Below are 21,020 nucleotides of genomic sequence, written 5' to 3'. Positions count from 1 at the left end.
ATTTTATGAGCTTGATCGCAGATCTCAAGTTTTAAAGTCTGCTATATAGGTGTCAACACATTTCTATGTTATTAGTTATTGGCTCATAATAAATTTGACAGTGTTTTATTTGATGAGCGACTTACATGGAACTAAATTTTGGGTGAGGTTTTGGAACATGCACTGTTGCCATTTATCCCTGCATCCACCCCATTGCAGAACTGCCTTGGGTCCTGTGTGGCAAAAATCCCAGCAGGCAACTAGTCTATCCTCAAAAGTAACCAGCTATCTACTGTAACCAGGTCAAATGTGGGCATCCCACAGATCTTTTCCAGTCACTGGGATCCTCAACACTGTGGCACCTACATGCTGGATCAGAGAAATGTGCCACATGGCCACATTATTGTCGCTGATGTACCCTAAAGATGCAAGTGATACTTCTTTAGTCTTAAGCATCGCTGTGTTTTGGCTGTAGTCTCGGTCTCTAAATTAACATGCCAGAGGATGATAAATGTTAACGACGATTTCATTGTGTTGTTAAATGAGTACCGAGTCATTGCACGCGTGTGTGTGTGTAAGGGTTGGAAAGGCTTCAAACCACCTCATCCCCTGGATTTATGCAGCACCCTTGCAAGACTCTTATCTGAGGATTGTGCTTTGCTTTTCATCTTCTATCAAAATGAGAAAAAGAAACAAAAGAGGTTGAGTGGAGAAAAATGTTGAAACACAAAAAACAAGAGGGGAGGGTCTTACTCACTCCACCAGTGAGGGAGGGATCTGAAAGCTGGATGTAGCCAATCTGTGGCCACACTTAAATCACATGGCATCTCCACTAATCAGTGAGTGAGAGAGAGAGAGAGGGACGTAGCTGCACATTCAGTTTAGCCTCAGTATCTGTTTCAAGTCAGAATAGAATCGCACCACCGGAGACACCACACATGCACATTTATCCAGACAGATCCGACCTGAGTGACTGAACAAGGAGCAACTGCAGAGGGAGAAAAACGAAGAAAAGTGGTGATTTCCTCTAGGCACGTAAGACTGAGACATAGGGAGACAGAAACAACAAAAGAAAGATATTAGAAAGAGCAGACAGCATGTCTTCTCTCACTAATCAACAGCCTAGCTCTCCTTTCTCAGAGTACAGTGAGCTGTGCAAGGCATCCTCCCTGTCGCCTGCCGTGACACCTCAGAGCTGGGAGTGGCAGCACGCCTCTGATATCGACATGAACACCCCAACAGGCCTGGTGATAGGTGGTGGGTCTCTGACACAGACTGGACTGACAGATGAAGGCAAGCTGTGTTTCTTCGAGCATCCAGGAGCAGAGCTGAAGGTATCAGGCAGGGTTGGGGGCATCTCTGGCAGCATTTCACTGGGTAATGCCTCATTAGGCAGTGCAGGAGAGAGCCCAGACAGCCCTCTATCCTCTCCAGCCCCCTCCCCTGCTTCCCCAGGCTTACATTCATCTGGCCAGGGATGCGGTACCACAAATTGGGTCTCACTCCCACCAGTTCCAGGATCACCATCCAGGCATATGGAGCTGTCACCACACACCACTTCTTTGCTGTCTCACTCCCAGATGGGAACCTTGCTAACTGAGGCATCGCCAACTGATGGAGGCTCTCTGTGTGGGGACTGGAAGAACTCAAGTTTTGCTGTATCCAGCCCAAAGGTCGCCATGCCCCAGGTGGCCCCGAACTACTGTGTCATAGGAGTTGCCAGTGATAACCAGTCGGAGAGAGACACCAGTGTTGTGGCTGAGGGTGGGGCAATTCCCGGGTTTCAGCATCTGTCAGAGGGCTCTTCAGCAGACAGTAGCCAAGAGGAAGAAGAAGAGTTGGAGCCTTGTTTCATGGGCCGTGCTCAACACCAGAGAAAGGCTATGCGCCGTGCAATGTCTGAATGTTCCCACCTGTCAGTACCCACCAGTTTACAACTGCCTGATAAATATCCAGGTGAAGATGGGGCAGGTTTGGACCATTCATCTTCTTACATGAGTGGTCAACGTCGATCAACACATTACATGAGACGCTCACTGACTGCTGCCGAAGATCAACCCCCAACTCCTCCACCCACTCTTTCAGCAGCAGGCACTGCGCATATTGACTTGCGACAAGACCCACCTGAAGCCCACCTCAGCCTCTCCTCCTTCCTACCACTGAAAAACAGTAATGGTACCTTCCCTGTCTCGCCACTAGAGACCATGGAGGAGAGGTTTCATGCTGAGAAGGAGCCAGGTGGCATTGTTCTTCCAGTACCATTGAGCACCAAAGAGTTCAGTGGAATAAACACTAATTCTGCTGTGGCTGTGGGTGTCATATTAGACACAGCTAAAGATGCAGCATTAAGTGTCAGTGAAGCCGGTACTAAACTCAACACTGTAACAGCTATGGACTTTGTAGCTAACACCAAATCAACAATGACAAGTGACATTGATTGTAACTTTGCAGCTGCTGGTGTCATTAATGTTGGCTTGAACCCGAGCAGTAACCCCTTCATCACAGTGGATGGTAGGTGAACATTTTAGTTTCACTGTGTTTGTTCACCATCTGCCAAAGCTGACCATCAATTATGTATACTGAGAAATTAAGTTTTTGGGTTGTTGTTGATGCAGATTGTACGCAGTAACAGAAGCTGCGACACTATCTTTGAAGAAGAAAGATGATGTCTTAACGTCCTGTTTTATTTTCCTCTGATTCTTAATGACCTGGTTTTTATTGTAAATATTTGTTATAAGCAGAAGAAAACAAATACTGGTTAAGCTGTATTAGATCCTGGGGTCATTGCTTTTTTTAACACTGCAAGATAGTGTGTGGTTAATCCAGATATCTTGATAAAAATTATAGGGCATATCTCTTGAATAGATATGCCCTATATCTTGTTAACATATGGAAAATAGTTTTCCTGTGGAGGTTCTATATGTTTGACTGAGTCCTGCCTCAGTGATGAAATTCCTTGTTTTTGTCCTTAGCAGCTTTGCAATCTATGGCTGCAATGTATGTACAATGAGAAAGCCTTGGTGTCAAAGACTCTGACTATTCAAATGGCATCACTAGTAGTAACCTTCGTATTGTGTTGTCTTCAATGGCATTTGAGATGTGTGAATGCATCAAATTAGATGCTGTGGTCTAATGAAGTAGTCAACAATTTGTCCACTTCATTTTCATTCTTTATTTATTGACTTTTAATTTGCTGTTGTCCAGTTAAAGTTTGCAAATGGCTTAGAGTAGGGGAGAGCTGCAGATTGGAAGTGTAGTAGTTGTGTGTCAGATTGTGAGACAATAAAGAGGAAGACAGGACATGCTGAGAGATGTTGACAGCTATATGGCAGTCCCTTTAGGGAAAAATCATATTCAGTGATGTTACTATCTGTCTTATCATGTTGGTTTGGTATTGTGTCAGCATATGACAACATTATTTTTTTTTTGCAGCACTAAAACAAAATGAACAAAATGCACTGAATTTGCAGCAGAAGATTGTACATCAGCTACCATTTGGAAGCAAGATCATGAGAAGAGAAGTCATTATAGCTGTCAGTCATGTGGGCTCTTTGTGTGTCTGCCATTGTTTTTATCTCTGTGACACTCCCCTTTTCTCTTGAGTAGAAGTCTTGCTCTTTGCTTCTTTTTTCTGCATTCTATGAATGCTCAGTACATCCTTGTCAAAGTAGGGCACAGCAAACATGTTCAAAGTGGGTCACATTTGCTTTGAATGATGACCCCCTATAATGGGGTCACTGCCAGTCTTCTTTATAATGACCATCTCACTGGTTGCAGTTGTTTCAGTCCCAGCCAAACTGCTGACTATAGCAGAGGCTGTCAGTTTTGCAACTGGAGTCTTAAATAAGCACTGAACCATATTTTTTTTTACCTCCTGGGGTCTCAACAGCAGCATAGCAGAGTCAGGTAGCCAAAGGGAGTGTGTTATATTTGCAGGGTGTGTGCTGCGTTGCCATTGTCAAAGAAAGACATCTGTTGCTATAATTTTTTTTTGTTGTTGTTTTTGTTTCATTCCCTCTGCTTAAGTCTGAAAATATACATGATTCCTGGATAGATCAGTATATTGCATGGCAATGCATGCAACTCTTTTATGAGCCTAGAAATATATTTTAGTTTGGTCTGGAACATTATAACAAGCAGGTTTGAAAGAGTGAGACAGTCGGTGTGTTGGAAATGCAGTATAGCACATGAATGAAGGCAGAATTGTATTAATATACATATGATGTTGACCCATCGTATAGGATGCAGTGGGGTCTTGTTTGGATTGGTAGGGAGGGCACAAAGAGAAGGGATTGAAGGTGGAAGGGGTAAAAATAGAATCAGTAATGGAATGCAACAATGAGATGCTGCACAAAGCAGCAATGTAAGCATTGCTTTTTATGCAGGTCTGTTTCAGTATTATTGTTCCATCTGTCCACCTGTTCTCTGCAGTTACGCATTATCGCCTCCACCAGCTGACAGTGGAGGGACAGAGGTTATGTCATTGTCCCTGTCTTTTTGTGCCCATGATATTAGCCTGTGCAATTTTATAATCATCAAAGGGTGCAGTTTAAATAGATAAATGCATCACCTTTGTGTGTGCTGCACGATTAAAATGCTTTACTCTTTCCTCCTCCATTGGATGCTGTGGACTGTAAGCATTCGGTGAAAATTGTGTCTCAGTTTGAACTTTAAACATGGGAAGGATTAAAGTCCTAACCACCCCCCCACCACCACCCCCACCCCCACCGCCCACATGATTTGAATGTCCGTAGTTCAATTTTTCATCCATATACAGTAAATTTCGCATATACAGTAGTGTTCAGAATAATAGCAGTACTGTGTGACTAAAAAGATTAATCCAGGTTTTGAGTATATTTCTTATTGTTACATGGGAAACAAGGTACCAGTAGATTCAGTAGAGTCTCACAAATCCAACAAGACCAAGCATTCATGATATGCACACTCTTAAGGCTATGAAATTGGGCTATTAGAAAAAAAAAAAAGAAGAAAAGGGGGTGTTCACAATAATAGTAGTGTAGCATTCAGTCAGTGAGTTTGTCAATTTTGTGGAACAAGCAGGTGTGAATCAGGTGTCCCCTATTTAAGGATGAAGCCAGCACCTGTTGAACATGCTTTTCTCTTTGAAAGCCTGAGGAAAATGGGACGTTCAAGACACTGTTCAGAAGAACAGCGTAGTTTGATTAAAAAGTTGATTGGAGAGGGGAAAACTTATACGCAGGTGCAAAAAATTATAGGCTGTTCATCTACAATGATCTCCAATGCTTTAAAATGGACAAAAAAACCAGAGACGCGTGGAAGAAAATGGAAAACAACCATCAAAATGGATAGAAGAATAACCAGAATGACAAAGGCTCACCCATTGATCAGCTCCAGGATGATCAAAGACAGTCTGGAGTTACCTGTAAGTGCTGTGACAGTTAGAAGACGCTTGTGTGAAGCTAATTTATTTGCAAGAATCCCCTGTAAAGTCCCTCTGTTAAATAAAAGACGCATGCAGAAGAGGTTACAATTTGCCAAAGAACACATCAACTGGCCTAAAGAGAAATGGAGGAATATTTTGTGGACTGATGAGAGTAAAATTGTTCTTTTTGGGTCCAAGGGCTGCAGACAGTTTGTGAGACGACCCCCCAAACTCTGAATTCAAGCCACAGTTCACAGTGAAGACAGTGAAGCATGGTGGTGCAAGCATGATATGGAGACATGTTTTTCCTACTATGGTGTTGGGCCTATATATTGCATATCATGTGTTCACAATAATAGTAGCATCTGCTGTTGACGCTACAAACTCAAAACTATTATGTTCAAACTGCTTTCTTAGCAATCCTGTGAATCAGTAAACTAGTATTTAGTTGTATAACCACAGTTTTTCATGATTTCTTCACATCTGCGAGGCATTAATTTTGTTGGTTTGGAACCAAGATTTTGCTTGTTTACTAGTGTGCTTGGGGTCATTGTCTTGTTGAAACACCCATTTTAAGGTCATATCCTCTTCAGCATAAGGCAACATGACCTCTTCAAGTATTTTGACATATCCAAACTGATCCATGATACCTGGTATGCGATATATAGGCCCAGCACCATAGTAGACAAACTCACTGACTGAATGCCATACTACTATTATTGTGAACACCCCCTTTTCTACTTTTTTTACTAATCGCCCAATTTCATAGCCTTAAGAGTGTGCATATCATGAATGCTTGGTGTTGTTGGATTTGTGAGACTCTACTGAATCTGCTGGTACCTTGTTTCCCATGTAACAATAAGAAATGTACTCAAAACCTGGATTAATCTTTTTAGTCACATAGCACTACTATTATTCTGAACACTACTGTAATGGTTTCAGGTGAACCAGTGAATTTTGCCCATAAAAATTGAAATCTGTTATATGTATAAAATGGACAAAATCCAATATATGAATGTAACGGATTACCAACAGTCAGGAGGCGTGAAACGATCTATGGGGAATCTTGAATTGGGACCTGCCTGCCTCATTTAATGGCTGGATCAAAACTTCATCTGAAAAACATAAGGGTGATTCTTTAACTACGGGCACTATTGGCTTTGTAAATGTAATTTCCACCACACCATTGCCTTACAATATAAAGCGCCTTGGGGCAACTGTTTGTTGTGATTTGGCGCTATATACATGTGCTCTGATGTCACTGTTTTATCTCCATAGAAACTACCCAAACAATCTTTCATACAAACTGTTTAAAGGGACATTACAGTGTTGTGGTGGAAATTACGGCAATAGTGTGGGACAACTACATTTTGTTTAAAAAAAATCACAACAGTTGTATGACATTGAATACCCCAATTATGTTTTGATTATTTTACTGATATTTTATTCAGAGTTATTTTAAAACATTAGAAAAAACGTTTCTTTACCATTCATTTTTATCATTGAAGATCAAAAGTCTGGGTGTGGGACAAGCACAAAATGGCAATATTTGCATATAATGATGCTGAAAAAAGGTGAAAAAGTCATCATAGACTACTAGAACAAATTTCTTAACACACTTTCATTGTAAAGATAACTATAAAAGTGTGAAATTTCCCCTTTTTTCTGTTTTTCATACAATATGATCAAAGGACATAATAAGTGCCCATAGTCTAAGAATCACCCATAAACGCCTGCCTTAAATAAGGGCCGAACTTTATGTGCATTAAAAAGATTGCATATGGACAAGTCACTCTTTTCTAAGTCCACTGTGGAGTGGTACCTTAAAATCCTATAAAGCCTGATTTATGCTTCTACAACTCCATAACTCTGTTGTGAAGTTGGTCATATTTACAGACTTTTCTTCCAAATGTATTTGATCCATGATCAAAATGTAATCAGTGTGCGCACTTCAAAAACTTCTAAAATATGAAGGGAGAGGAAAGAGTGAAAACAGAAAAGTGATGAATCACAGCCTTTTGCGGTGTCTGATTTAGCAGGTGCGTCAGGCTCAGGAGAGTCACACAGAGGGCTGTGATCTAAAGGTTTTTGGTTCATCACACCCAGCAAAATGTGTGAAGCTCAACACCGTATTACAATGCAGGCAACAAGGTCCCATGTCTGAGCATGGTTTGAAAAAATAAACGGCCGGTCTTTTAATCATGGAAATGTGGTACCCAATTTCCTCAAATCGGCGAGTGTCAGTGCATTACTTCATTTCATACCTCTGTTACTGTGCATGTCCAGTATATGCAAGGGCTTTTTAATGGAAATGCATTGCAATCGGACGGGACGTTTTGTCCAATTTGAACAAAATTCTGTTAAAATCCAGTATATATGGTGTTTGATGACTTGGAAAACCATACAAAAGCATTGGGACTTTTGCTTTTTTCCAGTGAGTGCAAATATCTAGTTTCTACATGACGGTTGCGAGTTTTGCTGTATTTGCCTTTTTGAGTCATGTTTGCATAAGGATGTACGTAAGCTAGTTTGTGTGGTGATATGTGAAATGTGATTTTTGGTGTGTGAAAGGCTGACTTTTGTTGTTGAAGCACCACCTTAACAAAGAAGAGTGCACACACAGCCCATTGGTTAGGGGTCCAAGGCTGGCAGCCACCAGCGGGGTTGCAAACTCTATTGGTAAAGCCTTAAAAGCCACTTTGAACAGGACTGTGACCTTTAATTTTTTTCCAAGGTAAATATTTGTAGAATTGGAAACTAGTGTTGGCTGACGTTTGTGCTCTACGAGCGCCATGCTCGAGTTTCTTGTGTATACATATCATAGTATATTGCTGTGTAATATACACATTTCTGATCATAGCCCAGTAACAATGTCTCTAAACCTTTATTTTCCTAAACATTTTGACCCTGGCATTTAAGCCTTACTAACAGATATTGAATTTGTTCATCAGAACTTGAATGGAGAATTTCCCTGAGATTACTGATAACGATGAAGTGTTAGATTCCACATTATGGGAAACTCTTAAGGCAATAACCATCGGGGACATAATTTCATATGAGTCAGCTGCTTAAAAGAAAAGGGAAAAGCACTTATCCAAACTGGAAAATTGTCTTCCAGTTTTGCAACCGGCATGTCAAGCTTCAAAATCCTCAGATGATTATAAGATCATGAAACTCAGGGCCCTGTCGCACCTTGACGATTTAGCCAGCGTATGCTGACCGTATTAAAAATGCTAGTATACGCTGGCGTACATCTAATACATTATGCAGCTGTCACACCTTGACGATTTAACCAGCGTATGCTGACAGCCCCATTTCCACAGAGTGATTTGGGTTGGTACTGCACGGTGTGGTGCAGGTTCGAACAGTTAAGTCTGGCTTGGTTTGCATTTCCACCACTGGCAGATGTTTGGTAGGGGGAACACTTAAATATTGATGAGCACATCATCAAGCACATGCACGCTGCCATGCGGCATCTCTTCTCCACACTTCAGCAAACAGAATAATTTAACATTATTTTATTTTTGTCATGGGGGATCGTGGGATTTATTTTCATCGGGTGCAGACTGCTGAATCATCAACTGATGCCTGTGGTAAATGCTGGCATGAATGAATGAGGCACTGTCACTCTTTCAACTTTTAAACACTGGTCACAGTCTGATTAGTCGCCCAGTGCAGTCTGACTGATCAGACAGGGGTGACTGATCAGACCGCGACACCAGCATCCTCTGGTTCAGGCAGACAAAAGGACTGGGAGCAGAAAACCCACTGAGGGACTTGCATTAAAACGATATGTTTCTTCAGCCACAACAAGGAAATAAAGTATTTTCAGATGTTGTTTTCCAACATCAGGACATTTTATGTTGATAGGTTTTTGTCAGGCTGTGATGATGAATCCGACTGAAATGATGTAACAGGTAAGATTAAGACTTTATATTTACTCCGTGTCTGAATGTCAATGTCAGCGTTATTTATATAGCACATTTACACAACCAATGGCCTCCCAAAGTGCTTTACAGTAAAATAGGCACAAAATAAAAAATAATAAAAGCAATAAAAACAACAATAATACATATACAATAATGGTTTTAATATGTGATATCCCCCCCCATGTGCATATATAGTAATGGTAAATGCCACACTGGCAGAACCATTTATGAACATTAATACCCATATATGCAATTTATTCTTGCAAGACAGAAGGTATGTAGTGCATGAGTGAATGTGGTGTGTGTGACCCCCATCTGCCCTTCCCGATCAGCCTACAACATCCTACTCAAAGCCAACCGACAACTTCTATCAGGAAGGGCCGACCACCAAAACAACACAAACACAGACAAGAATGAGAGACGAGTGGTGAAGACAATAACTGTGACGTGAGACACCGAGGGGACGGGGCCCCAACCATACAACATACCATGACAAACAACCACACATGAACAAACAGTGACAGCAACAGTCTGTTGTCTAATTAGTGAGCATCCATACCCTAATCGAGAACACCATAGTGTTAATCCCCTTAAGAGCACCCAAAAACTGAATTGTGGTGACAGCCACAAACACGCAACCATCCACACACAGAGACCCAGATCACAGCTAAATATCCGATCACCACTGTGACTGGTGTGTTGGGCCAAGACCAGAGTACAGAACCTTACCATATGACATGGACCAGTCCAGCACATCAGAAGCCCTGCGGCCGGCCACGAGCAACGCCGGAAATGGGTCCAAGACGCGGGGCCCCGGGGGAACCAGGAGAAAAAGGGCAGCGGAAGGGCACAGGGGCCAGTAAAGGCAGCCCTCAGAGCCACCGGGCAGCACGACAAACCAACAGGGGAGTGGCCCGACGGCACCGGAACGCACCCCCGACACCACCCCTCGCGACGGAGGCACAGGGAGCAGCCCCATACCCAAGGGAAGCACACAGGGTGCCGGCATGGGCCCACCAATATGGGGAGCCACAGAACCACACCACCAGGGCCACGGCCCCCGAAGTCGGGGGGAGCGGCGGCAAGGATGGGGGAAAAGGAGCCACCGCAACCGAATCCAAAGCACAATGTAGGGACCACCGAGCCATACGAGGGCGGGGCATGGCCCTCAGACAAGAGGCGAGGCCCAACCCTGGGGCCAGGAAGTGCACAAGGCCCTCCAGCGCAGCCAGCAGGGCCCCACAAACTGCCCCACTCCGGATCCCACCCCAAACACCAAAGCCCATGATCAGGAGACTGCCCGAGCGAGAGTGGAGTCCACCCCGTGGAGACCACTGTCCCCATCCCCCCAGCAGCTGGCAAACCCCCAGTGCCAACACCCGCGCCCCACCGCCACCACCCACCCCCACAACGGGCCGCGGGACCCTGGGCCCCACAGGCCCTGCTCTGAAAACAGACCTGCTCGCATGAGGACTTCAGCTTTCATCTAACCAATGGGCAGTGTTAATGGATGTATTTCAACCAGTGGTGGGCACAGATAACCAAAAAATTAATCAGATAATCAGATAGCTGAAAAGTTATCTTTGACAAAGATAAACCACCCAAAAATGTATCGGAAGTTACAGATAACCGATAAATTCCAGTATTGTCTCTGGTACATTTGCAACTACTAACAAACTGAATTTGAGTTTTAACACCACGATTGCTTCTGGTAGTATCAAAAGCGACAACAGACCCAAACAATGAGCCCGCACTTCTGTCTTTGAATATCTTGCCCCCTGCTGGAAGCTCTTGGCTACTACATGGCTTCCAGCACAGAAGCAAGCTAAGAGCAGCCGCAAAGCCCAGCTCTCTACCCAATCACAACACTCCGGTTAGGCGGAGGTCTTGTAAAATAAAGCCCTGCTGAGTTATGGTTTGGTGTATAAATAAAATGAATACTGAAAGAATAACTCCATTAATGTCAATTCTGTCACTTGTACAAAGTTAAAATATAACATATATCTTTTAATGTTGAATAATGCACTAATTCAGAAGTTTTGTAAAAAAAAAAAAAAAAAATCGCAAATGATTCTGGGTAAAATGTGCCTCTTCTGCTAAACACTGATTGGTTGAGTCATTCATTATGTAAATCAACACGTTAATGTGACGTGTGTCATGTGTTTGTGTTTACAGATAAATGTTCTTTTGTAAAATATTCCATTTTTTTATTTGTAAAAACAGGCATTTTTACGGAGCCCTGGAAGTGTCATCGCAAAATGTTTTGCATGTGGAGAGAATGTGTGCACTCAGTATTGTCTTGACACATAAATGTTGGCTATTCGCCCTATTGACGTTTGAAATCCCGCAAAACCTCGGAGAGGTCGCGCGCTGCGAGATCTCAGTAACATTGAGAATTGCATTGAGACACTCTGATCACGCTGCACTTTAACCGCTGCACACAGACAACACCATTAACACCGCAACATGAAACTATTTTTATATTGTGCCTCAAACTCTCATGAATATATTCTCTGGGTTTTTAGATGTTGTTATTGCATTTTTTTTTATGTAAACATGGGAGAATCACAGGCTGTCTCTCCGTTATTTTCAGTGGGAGCTGCTGTGAACTACACTCGCTTCCTGATCATGTCATTCTGGGGGAAAGTGAAGTTTGCTCTTTAACGTCTTGATTATTGTTCTTTACAACACTGTTTGTCCTCTTTGTTCGAGACTAATATATATAATATGTCTGAAATTCGGTTTGCGTTTATTAAATTCCACGCAGATTAAATGTAACAGACACGGATTATTTGTTATAATTGTTTAGCAATTGTTTGTTTATCAAGTTTTCAGGGTATCATGCAGCAGTCTCTTATTAACGTGATGAAAAGCATAAAAAAATTACATTTTTGTAGTATAATATTCATTTACAACTGTCATCGTGTTGATTCTCTATATGTTGTTTGACTGCAGCGACTCTCTGGCACGCAAGGGATTATGGGATATGTTAATAGGGCGAATGAACACTACTGGCCAGTAGATGGCAGTAGAGACCTTGAAAACTTGCCAAAACAAAATTCCAGATAATCCCTGTCTGCTACATTTAAGATGCATGGAATTTAATAAACGCAGACACAATAACAATGGCTATAAACCCAGAGAATATATTCACGAGAGTTTTAGGTACTAGAGTTTAATGCTGTTGTCCGTAGAGCCTGATCAGAGTGTTTCAAATGCATTTCTCATGTCGTGAACGTACTGAGATTATCCTATCCATAATGCACTGCTAGGCACAGCATATATCCACACTAAAACCTTAAAAATTAGTGCATTACTTTAAAACTAAAACATATATCTGATATTTTCACTTTATAAAACTTCAGACATGACATTAATTTAAATAACTTGTCTAAAATTTGTTTGGTTAAAAGTTGAACCATACATTAAAAATGTATGCCTCTGGATGACTTGGGTGATATTGCCCGCGTTTCAGTATGGGGTTAAGAGAAATGAGTTTTTTTGTTTTTTGGGGGTTTTTTTGGACCAGTTCTCCTTTGCCTGCAGAGGATACAGTGGTTTCTTCTTAAAGCAGCTCTTCTCTGTTTTGCAGAGGGTAGAACTACACATCAGCTACGAAACATTTAGCAGGTAGGTGCTCAACTGATTTTAAGTTTTATAAATATTTGTAGCTGTTCAGCTTTATTTACCACGTTATCTGTCTAAAAATTATCGGACAAAAATTTATCGCAAGATAATTAGTCCGATAATGGTTTTTAAAGTTATCTAAAAAGATAATCAGCACCTCCAAATCCGAGGCCATGGTTCTCGACCGGAAAAAGGTGCTTTGCCCTCTTCAGGTCGGTGGAGTGTCCTTGCCTCAAGTGGAGGAGTTTAAGTATCTCGGGGTCTTGTTCACGAGTGAGGGATGGATGGAGCATGAGATCGATAAACGGATCGGTGCAGCATCTGCAGTGATGCGGTCGCTGTATCGGACTGTCGTGGTGAAGAGAGAGCTGAGTAGGGGGGCAAATCTCTCGATTTAGCGATCGATCCACGTTCCGAACCTCACCTATGGTCATGAGATTTGGCTCATGACCGAAAGAACGAGATTGCGAGTACAAGCGGCTGAGATGAGTTTCCTCCGCAGGGTGGCTGGGCGCTCCCTTAGAGATAGGGTGTGGAGCTCGGTCACTCGGGAGGAGCTCGGAGTCAAGCCGCTGCTCCTCCACGTCGAAAGGAGTCAGTTGAGGTGGCTCAGGCATCTTTTCCGGATGCCCCCTAGACGCATTACTGGAGAGGTGTTCCGGGCACATCCCATTGGGAGGAGGCCCCGGGGAAGACCCAGGACACGCTGGAGGGACTACATCTCTTGGCTGGCTTGGGAACGCCTTGGGGTTCCCCCGGAGGATCTGGGGGAGGTGTGTGTGGATCGGGAGGTCTGGGCGGCTTTGCTTGAGCTGCTGCCCCCGCGACCCGACTCCGGATAAAGCAGAAGAAAATGGATGGACGGATCCGATATGAAAACATCCGATAATGATAATCCGATAAGCCGACATCCGATAATGAAAACATTATCTTTGATAATTATCGGATTATCAGAACTGTGCCCACCACTGATTTCAATTTATGAATAACTTACAAGAAACATGTGTCATCAGTTGTTATAATACCTACGGCTTATGTCCTGCACATACAGAATGTATGAGTCACAGGCTGGCATACGTCAAAAATATTTTGTATGCTCAACATTTTTCAAGGTACTCAGCGTATTACGACGTATATATCAAGATGCTTCAACTTGCTCTTAACTTATAAAAAACTTGGCCATAAATTATTAGACATACTCCCAGCGTATGTCAGCATTTTTAATGTGGCCGGCATATGCTGGCTAAATCATCAAGGTGTGATGGGGTGTCAAATGGAGTACAATTGCATTATGGGAATTCAAGTAAACAATGCTCTTCTAAAGCTAAGACAGAAACAGTTTTAACTGGGGGTTAAACTTGGTAGACTCTTGGCAATGCAGCTAGGGGGCATACAGGCCGCTAGGTCAGTCCACTTTATCAAATCCAAGACAAGTACCCTGTTAGCTCATCCTAATGCAGTTAATGATTGTTTTTAGAGAATTTTATAGTGAATTGTATTCATCAAAGTATAGCTCAGTTCAGTCAGACTTGGATTTTTTTGACACCATGTTTTTACCGAACTAAGTGAGGCAGCTGAATATTAACGGGATTCAGACTTTGCACTCGAGGAAATAACATGAGCTATTAATTCACTTCCTTCAGCCAAGGCCCCTGGTCTAGATTTGATTGTGAGTTTTATAAGAAATGTTGTGATATCCTTGCCCCACTTTTATTGAAGATTGTAAATTCTAAAAATAATAATATGCTACCTGAAACATTGTATGAGGCTAACATTTGTCTCTTCTTTAAGAAGGGGAGAGAAGTAACTGATCTGGCTAGTTACACGCCTATTGAACTTCAGAATGTGGACAGGAAAATAATCATTTGGATAGTGGCTGGCAGACTAAACAAACATCTGTCATCTATCATACATCCCGGCCAGACAGGGCTTATGCCTGGCAGCTTCTCCTTTTTAGTGTCAGGCATTTTTTCAGTACTATGTACACCAGGGGTTCTCAATCCAGTCCTCAACGACCCCTGAACCTGCACATTTTCAGTTTCTCCCTGCTCTGCCACAAGCTGATTTGCTAATTCAGGTGCATAGCCAATCAACTCCTAACAGACACCTGACGGCCAAAATGTTCAGTTTGAACTAATTCTGATAGATCAGTTACATTCTCATTCCAGCGCTCAGTTCAGCAGGGCAGTCCTCTCTGACTTGCACTTTTTGCTATTATGTTAGAACCCTTAGCTGTTTAAAAAGAGAACATGGTTGCATTGTCTGCCTTTGAAGTGGGAGGTGTTGAGACATGTATTAGCTCACATGCTGATGAGGTTATACTGTACTCAAAGAAGTCCGTACCCGTTTTGTTAAACCTTATTACATCCTTTGGCAGCTTGTCTGGGTATACCATTAATTGGGAAAAGACTTGAATTTATTCCTCTCTCCAACAGTTACACACCGGGTGTCCTGGAGAACACACCATTCAAAGTGGTCAAAGACTGCTTTTGATATCTTGGCTTAACCCTATTCCCAGGGATTCTAGGTTATTATTCAGATTAAACTTCTCAGAGTTCATATTAAAACTTAAGCAAAATATAGAAAGTTGGATAATTTTTCCTTTGTCCATGATTGGCTGGATAAATTCAATCAAGATGTGTTCTCTTCCCAGGTTTCTTTACCTTTGTCAAAATCTACCCATTTTTCTCACATCTGCCTTCTTTAAAGAGTTCAATGCTATAATTTTGTCCTATATTTGGAACTTCAAAGCTCACAGGATTTCTAAAGTCTATCTGCAGAAGCCCAACTCTGAGGATGGGCTTGATTTGCCACTCTTCAGGCACTATTACTGGGCTACTAACATCAGGGCCCTCATGTACTGGTAAGGGGGACCCCCGCTCCCCTGTACCCCTGTGGCTACAAATGGAGGCCAATTCTGATGTCTCCCTACCTGCATTACTATTCTCTAAGCTGGAGAAACCAGGTGATTTTAAAAGGCTGAGCTTTGTTTTGAAACACACTGTCAAGATCCTTAATAAGGCCCTAAGTTTAACTGAGACCTCTGTCCTAACACCAAACTGTCACAGTCACTCATCTCTGCCTCCGTGGTCTGACAAGGTGCATACCTCCTGCAGAGAGAAAGGACTAATTTCTAGCAGACACCTTTACATAGTTTGCATCTTTTGAATCACAGAGGGAGAAGTTCAGTCTGCCACATTCACTCACATTCACATTTCTTTCATTATCTATAGGTTAGGCATTACATTCAATCCAAACATTTAAATTTGAGACCCTCAAAAGGGAGCACATCTTTTTGCAGGGCTGTGAAAAATTTCATCATGGGGAGGGGGGGTGGGGGGGTGTTAGTGTTGTACTCTGAGTTAATGCATAATTTGATTTACAATTAAAAGGAAAGTCATTCCAGGTCCTACTTCCATGTCATATTCTGTTATTTCAACATTATCATTGCTATGAGTCTCTCTCTAAAGCCACACAGTTGTCTCTCAGGTTAGGCACGGTAGTTGTTAGGCACGGTAGTTGTTAAACAGCTCATTCTCTGTGAGTGGAAATCATCAACTCCATCTTTTAAAAGTTGGCTTGCAGACATAATATCTGTCAAGCAGTTGGAAAATTTGAGACTTTCTAGAATTGACTCTTCCACATGGTTTGCTACTACAACCCCAATTCCAGTGAAGTTGGGACGTTGTGTAAAATGTAAATTAAAAACAAAATACAATGATTTGATTCAACCTATATTGAATTGGATATACCACAAAGACAAGATATTTAATGTTCAAACTGATAAACTTCAGTTTTTGTGCAAATATTTGCTTATTTTGAAATGGATGCCTGCAACACGTTTCAAAAAAGCTGAGGCAGTGGTATGTTTACCACTGTGTTACATCACCGTTCCTTCCAACAACACTCAATAAGCATTTGGGAACTGAGGACACTAATTGTGAGTGTCATGATTGGGTATAAAAGGAGCATCCCCAAACGTCTCAGCCGTTCACAAGCAAAGATGGGGCGAGGATTACCAACTGTGAACAACTGTGTGAAAAAAATAGTCCAACAGTTTAAGAACAATGTTTCTCAACATTCAATTGCAAGGAATTTAAGGATTCCATCATCTACAGTCCCATAATATAAACAGAAGATTTAGAGAATCTGGAGAACTTTCTACACGTAAGCAACAAGGCCAAAGACCAACATTGAATGCCTGTGACCTTTGATCCCTCAGCAGCGCTGCATTGAAAACCAGCATTGTGTAAAGGATCTTATCGTGTGGGCTCAGGAACACTTCAGAAAACCATTGTCAGTTAACATAGTTTGTCGCTACATCTACAAGTGCAAGTTAAAACTCTGCCATGCAAAGCAAAAGCCATACATCAACAACATCCAGAAATGCTGTCGCCTTGTCTGAGCCTGGGCTCATTTGAAATGAACAGACGCAAAGTGGAAAAGTGTGCTGTGGTCTGAGTCCATGTTTCAAATTGTTTTTGGAAATCATGGACATCATGTCCTCTGGACAAAAGAGGAAAAAGACCATCCAGATTGTTACCAGTGCAAAGCTTAAAAGCCAGCATCTGTGATGGTATGGGGCTGTGTTAGTGCCCATAGCATGGGCAACTTACACATTTGTGATGGCACCATCAATGCTGAAAGATGCATCCAGGTTTTGGAAACACATGCTGCTATCCAAGCAATGTCTTTTTCAGGGACGTCCCTGCTGATTTCAGCAAGACAATGCCAAGCCACATTCTGCACGTGTTACAACAGCATGGCTTTGTAGTAAAAGAGTGCAGGTACTAGACTGGCCTGCCTGCAGTCCAGACCTGTCACCCATTGAAAATGTGTGGCACATTATGAAGCGCAAAATACGACAACGGAGACCCGGGACTGTTGAACAACTGAAGTCGTACATCAAGCAAGAATGGGAAAGAATTCCACCTACAAACCTTCAATTAGTGACCTCAGTTCCCAAACGCTTATTGAGTGTTGTTAGAAGGAAAGATGATGTAACACAGTGGTAAACATACCACTGTCCCAGCTTTTTTGAAACATGTTGCAGGCATCCATTTCAAAATAAGCAAATATTTGCACAAAACAATGAAGTTTATCAGTTTGAACATTAAATATATTGTCTTTGTGGTGTGCTCAAATGAATATAGGTTGAGGAGGATTTGCAGATCATTGCAAATCATCTGTTTTTATTTACATTTTACTCAGTGTCCCAACTTCATTGGATTTGGGGTTATACAATTATTTACAAAGCAGTCAGATATCACAATAACATTTAGAATGTAAATATAAATTGTACATTTCAAAAACATATACTGCAGGGGTTGTATATAGGCCTCCTATACCATAGTGTGAAGCAGGTGAGAGTCAGATTTTTTTTTTTTGTTGTTTGTTTTTGTTTTTGACAGTTTTCCATATGATGCTGAATGTTCCAGGGTTAATGTATTTATTTGGGGGCATATTCCTTATGTAGTGTTGTACACATGTAGACTTTAGAGTATGTGGGTTCATAATCTTACTCATCTGCACATTTGAAACAAGATGTGTTGTAGTTATTAATAAATCACTGAAATGCCATTTATCTTGTTTTGGTCCACTCCTAATTCTTAAGAATCTTGTTGTTATTCTGTAACAAAAATATATGTAATTCTGTAATGTTGTGCCTTTATTGGCTATTAATGTTTTATTCCTTTTTTCCTTCCTTCCTTTCAGACAAGGGAGACAAAAATGAGAAGATGACAGACAACATCATGAAGGTGAACTTGATTGATCCCCTGGATCAAGTTGAAGAGAAGAGTGGGAAGGCTGAAAACACAAGCAGTGTGACCTGTATCAGTGTGGATAAGGCCACAGAGAACAACAAAGACAAGCCGAAAGAGACACAAAAAGAAGATAAAATCAAGGAAAATGCAATGGGAAAAGAGACTGAAGAAAATAAAGAAAAGGTGGAAGTAAAGGAAAATAAAATGGAAGAGGTGAAAGAACAGAAAGAGATAGCTGGAGAATTAGAAAAGGTGGAAGAAAAGGAAAAAGATGTGGAAGAGGTGAAACAAGAGCAGAGTGATACAAAAAAAGAGAAAGGTGAAGAATTTAAAAAGCTGGAAGTAAAAGAGCAAGAAATAAAATTCGTGAAAGAAGTGCAGAAAGAGATGGAAAGAGAGAAAGACAAAGAATTAAATGAGGTGGAAGTAAAGGAAAAAGAAATAAAATGGCTAGAAGAGCAGCAGAAGACAGAAAAAGAGAGAGGTGGAGAATTAAAAAAGGTAGAAGTAAAGGATAATGAGATGGAAAAGGTGATTGAAGAACAGAAAGGGACAGAAAAAGATGAAGGTGAAGACTTGAAAAATGTGGAAGTAAAGGATAAAGAGATGGAAGGGGTGAATAAAGAGCAGAAAGAGACAAAAAAAGAAAAAGGTGGAGGATTTAAAAAGGCAGAAGTAATGGAAAAAGAAATGGAAGGGGTGCTAGAAGAGCAGAAAGAGACAGAAAAATATAAAGGTGGAGAATTGAAAAAGGCAGACGTAAAGGATAAAGAGATGGAAGGGGTGAATAAAGAGCAGGAAGAGACAGAAAAAGAAAAAGGTGGAGGATTTAAAAAGGTAAAAGTAATGGAAAAAGAGATGGAAGGGGTGGAAGAAGATCAGAAAGAGATAGATAAGATTGAATTAATGCAGAAGATGAAAAAAGCGGATGAAATTATCAAAGTAATGGAGTCACCAGCCAAGTCAGAAAAGACTGGATTTGGAGATTTGGAGACCAAAAAAAAAGTGGAAGTCGCATTTGAAACAGTTAAAGTTGAGAAAGCAGAGAACATAGAAAAGGTGCAGAGAAGTGAGACATCCGACGTGGATGAAAAGGTAGAAAACAAAAGCACTGAGCAGCTTGGTAAAGAGCAGGACATTGGCAAAGTGGAAGAAACACCAGAACAGCAGTCAGCACCTGTCGAGTCCAGTACCGGTTTGGATAAACTGCAAAATGCAATGGGAACAGAAACAAAAGACAAAGCACTGAGTGTTGAAACCAAGAAAGAAAAGCCTGACATAAGCAATGCCAAAAAGCCAGACAAAGTGGACAAGATGGAGAAACCATCTGGCACGCCAGCAGAAAAATCAGTGCAAAAGAGTCAGAAGGAATTTAAGCAGGACAAAATACATGGTGAAAAAAAGACTGCTGAGAAAAAAGATGGCAGAAAGGACAAGACAACAAAAGCAGATGCAGCAGAAAAGGCCAAGAAACCCAGCAAACCGGCAGTTAACGCACAAAGCACAACACAGAGCAAAGGTTTACCAAGTGGTGACAAGAAGGCAAAGGTAAGATATATTTTCATTGGTAAGACTACTCTACTTTCCCAAACACCCTTATTCCACAGGTCGCCTTTCTTTTATGATCACCCACAATCCAAAAAAAAAGTGCAAAAATGGGATGAAACGACTTACTCTGGCTTGCCTCCTAGCAGACCGACTTATAAAGTGCAGACCTGGCACCCTGCCCAAAACAAAAGTAAGGAACTGTGGCCTCGGCCACAACCGCAACGAACGCTGCTTCTGCTTCAAGTTTGAACACGATTGAACCTGTTAATCAATCAATCAATCAATCAATTTTATTTATATAGCGCCAAATCACAACAAATAGTTGCCCTAAGGCGCTTTATATTGTAAGGCAAGGCCATACAATAATTACGTAAAAACCCCAATGGTCAAAACGACCCCCTGTGAGCAAGCACTTGGCGACAGTGGGAAGGAAAAACTCCCTTTTAACAGGAAGAAACCTCCAGCAGAACCAGGCTCAGGGAGGGGCAGTCTTCTGCTGGGACTGGTTGGGGCTGAGGGAGAGAACCAGGAAAAAGACATGCTGTGGAGGGGAGCAGAGATCAATCACTAATGATTAAATGCAGAGTGGTGCATACAGAGCAAAAAGAGAATGAAGCACTCAGTGCATTATGGGAACCCCCCAGCAGTCTAAGTCTATAGCAGCATAACTAAGGGATGGTTCAGGGTCACCTGATCCAGCCCTAACTATAAGCTTTAGCAAAAAGAAAAGTTTTAAGCCTAATCTTAAAAGTAGAGAGGGTGTCTGTC

At 41.7% G+C, this 21,020-nt stretch overlaps 1 protein-coding gene across 3 annotated transcripts in view; it reads left to right on the top strand.

The window, feature by feature from the left end:
• The window catches only part of LOC117512155 (microtubule-associated protein 4), a 418,222-nt gene that overhangs the window by 313,455 nt on the left and 83,747 nt on the right, over nucleotides 1-21,020 (top strand). For 2 of the 3 annotated variants that reach the window (XM_034172151.1, XM_034172135.1), the window contains 2 exons: nucleotides 18,655-18,887; nucleotides 18,957-20,252. In XM_034172151.1, the coding sequence (XP_034028042.1) occupies nucleotides 18,655-18,887; nucleotides 18,957-20,252 (1,529 nt within the window). Of the gene's footprint in view, nucleotides 1-823; nucleotides 2,491-18,654; nucleotides 18,888-18,956; nucleotides 20,253-21,020 lie in introns of those variants that run through there. The other variant, XM_034172142.1, reaches the window with a different exon arrangement.

Source organism: Thalassophryne amazonica, chromosome 1, assembly GCF_902500255.1.
Source record: "Thalassophryne amazonica chromosome 1, fThaAma1.1, whole genome shotgun sequence".
NCBI lineage: Eukaryota > Metazoa > Chordata > Actinopteri > Batrachoidiformes > Batrachoididae > Thalassophryne > Thalassophryne amazonica.
The sequence above is the reverse complement of the archived record's forward strand: the minus strand, read 5'-3'. Positions and strand labels throughout refer to the sequence as shown.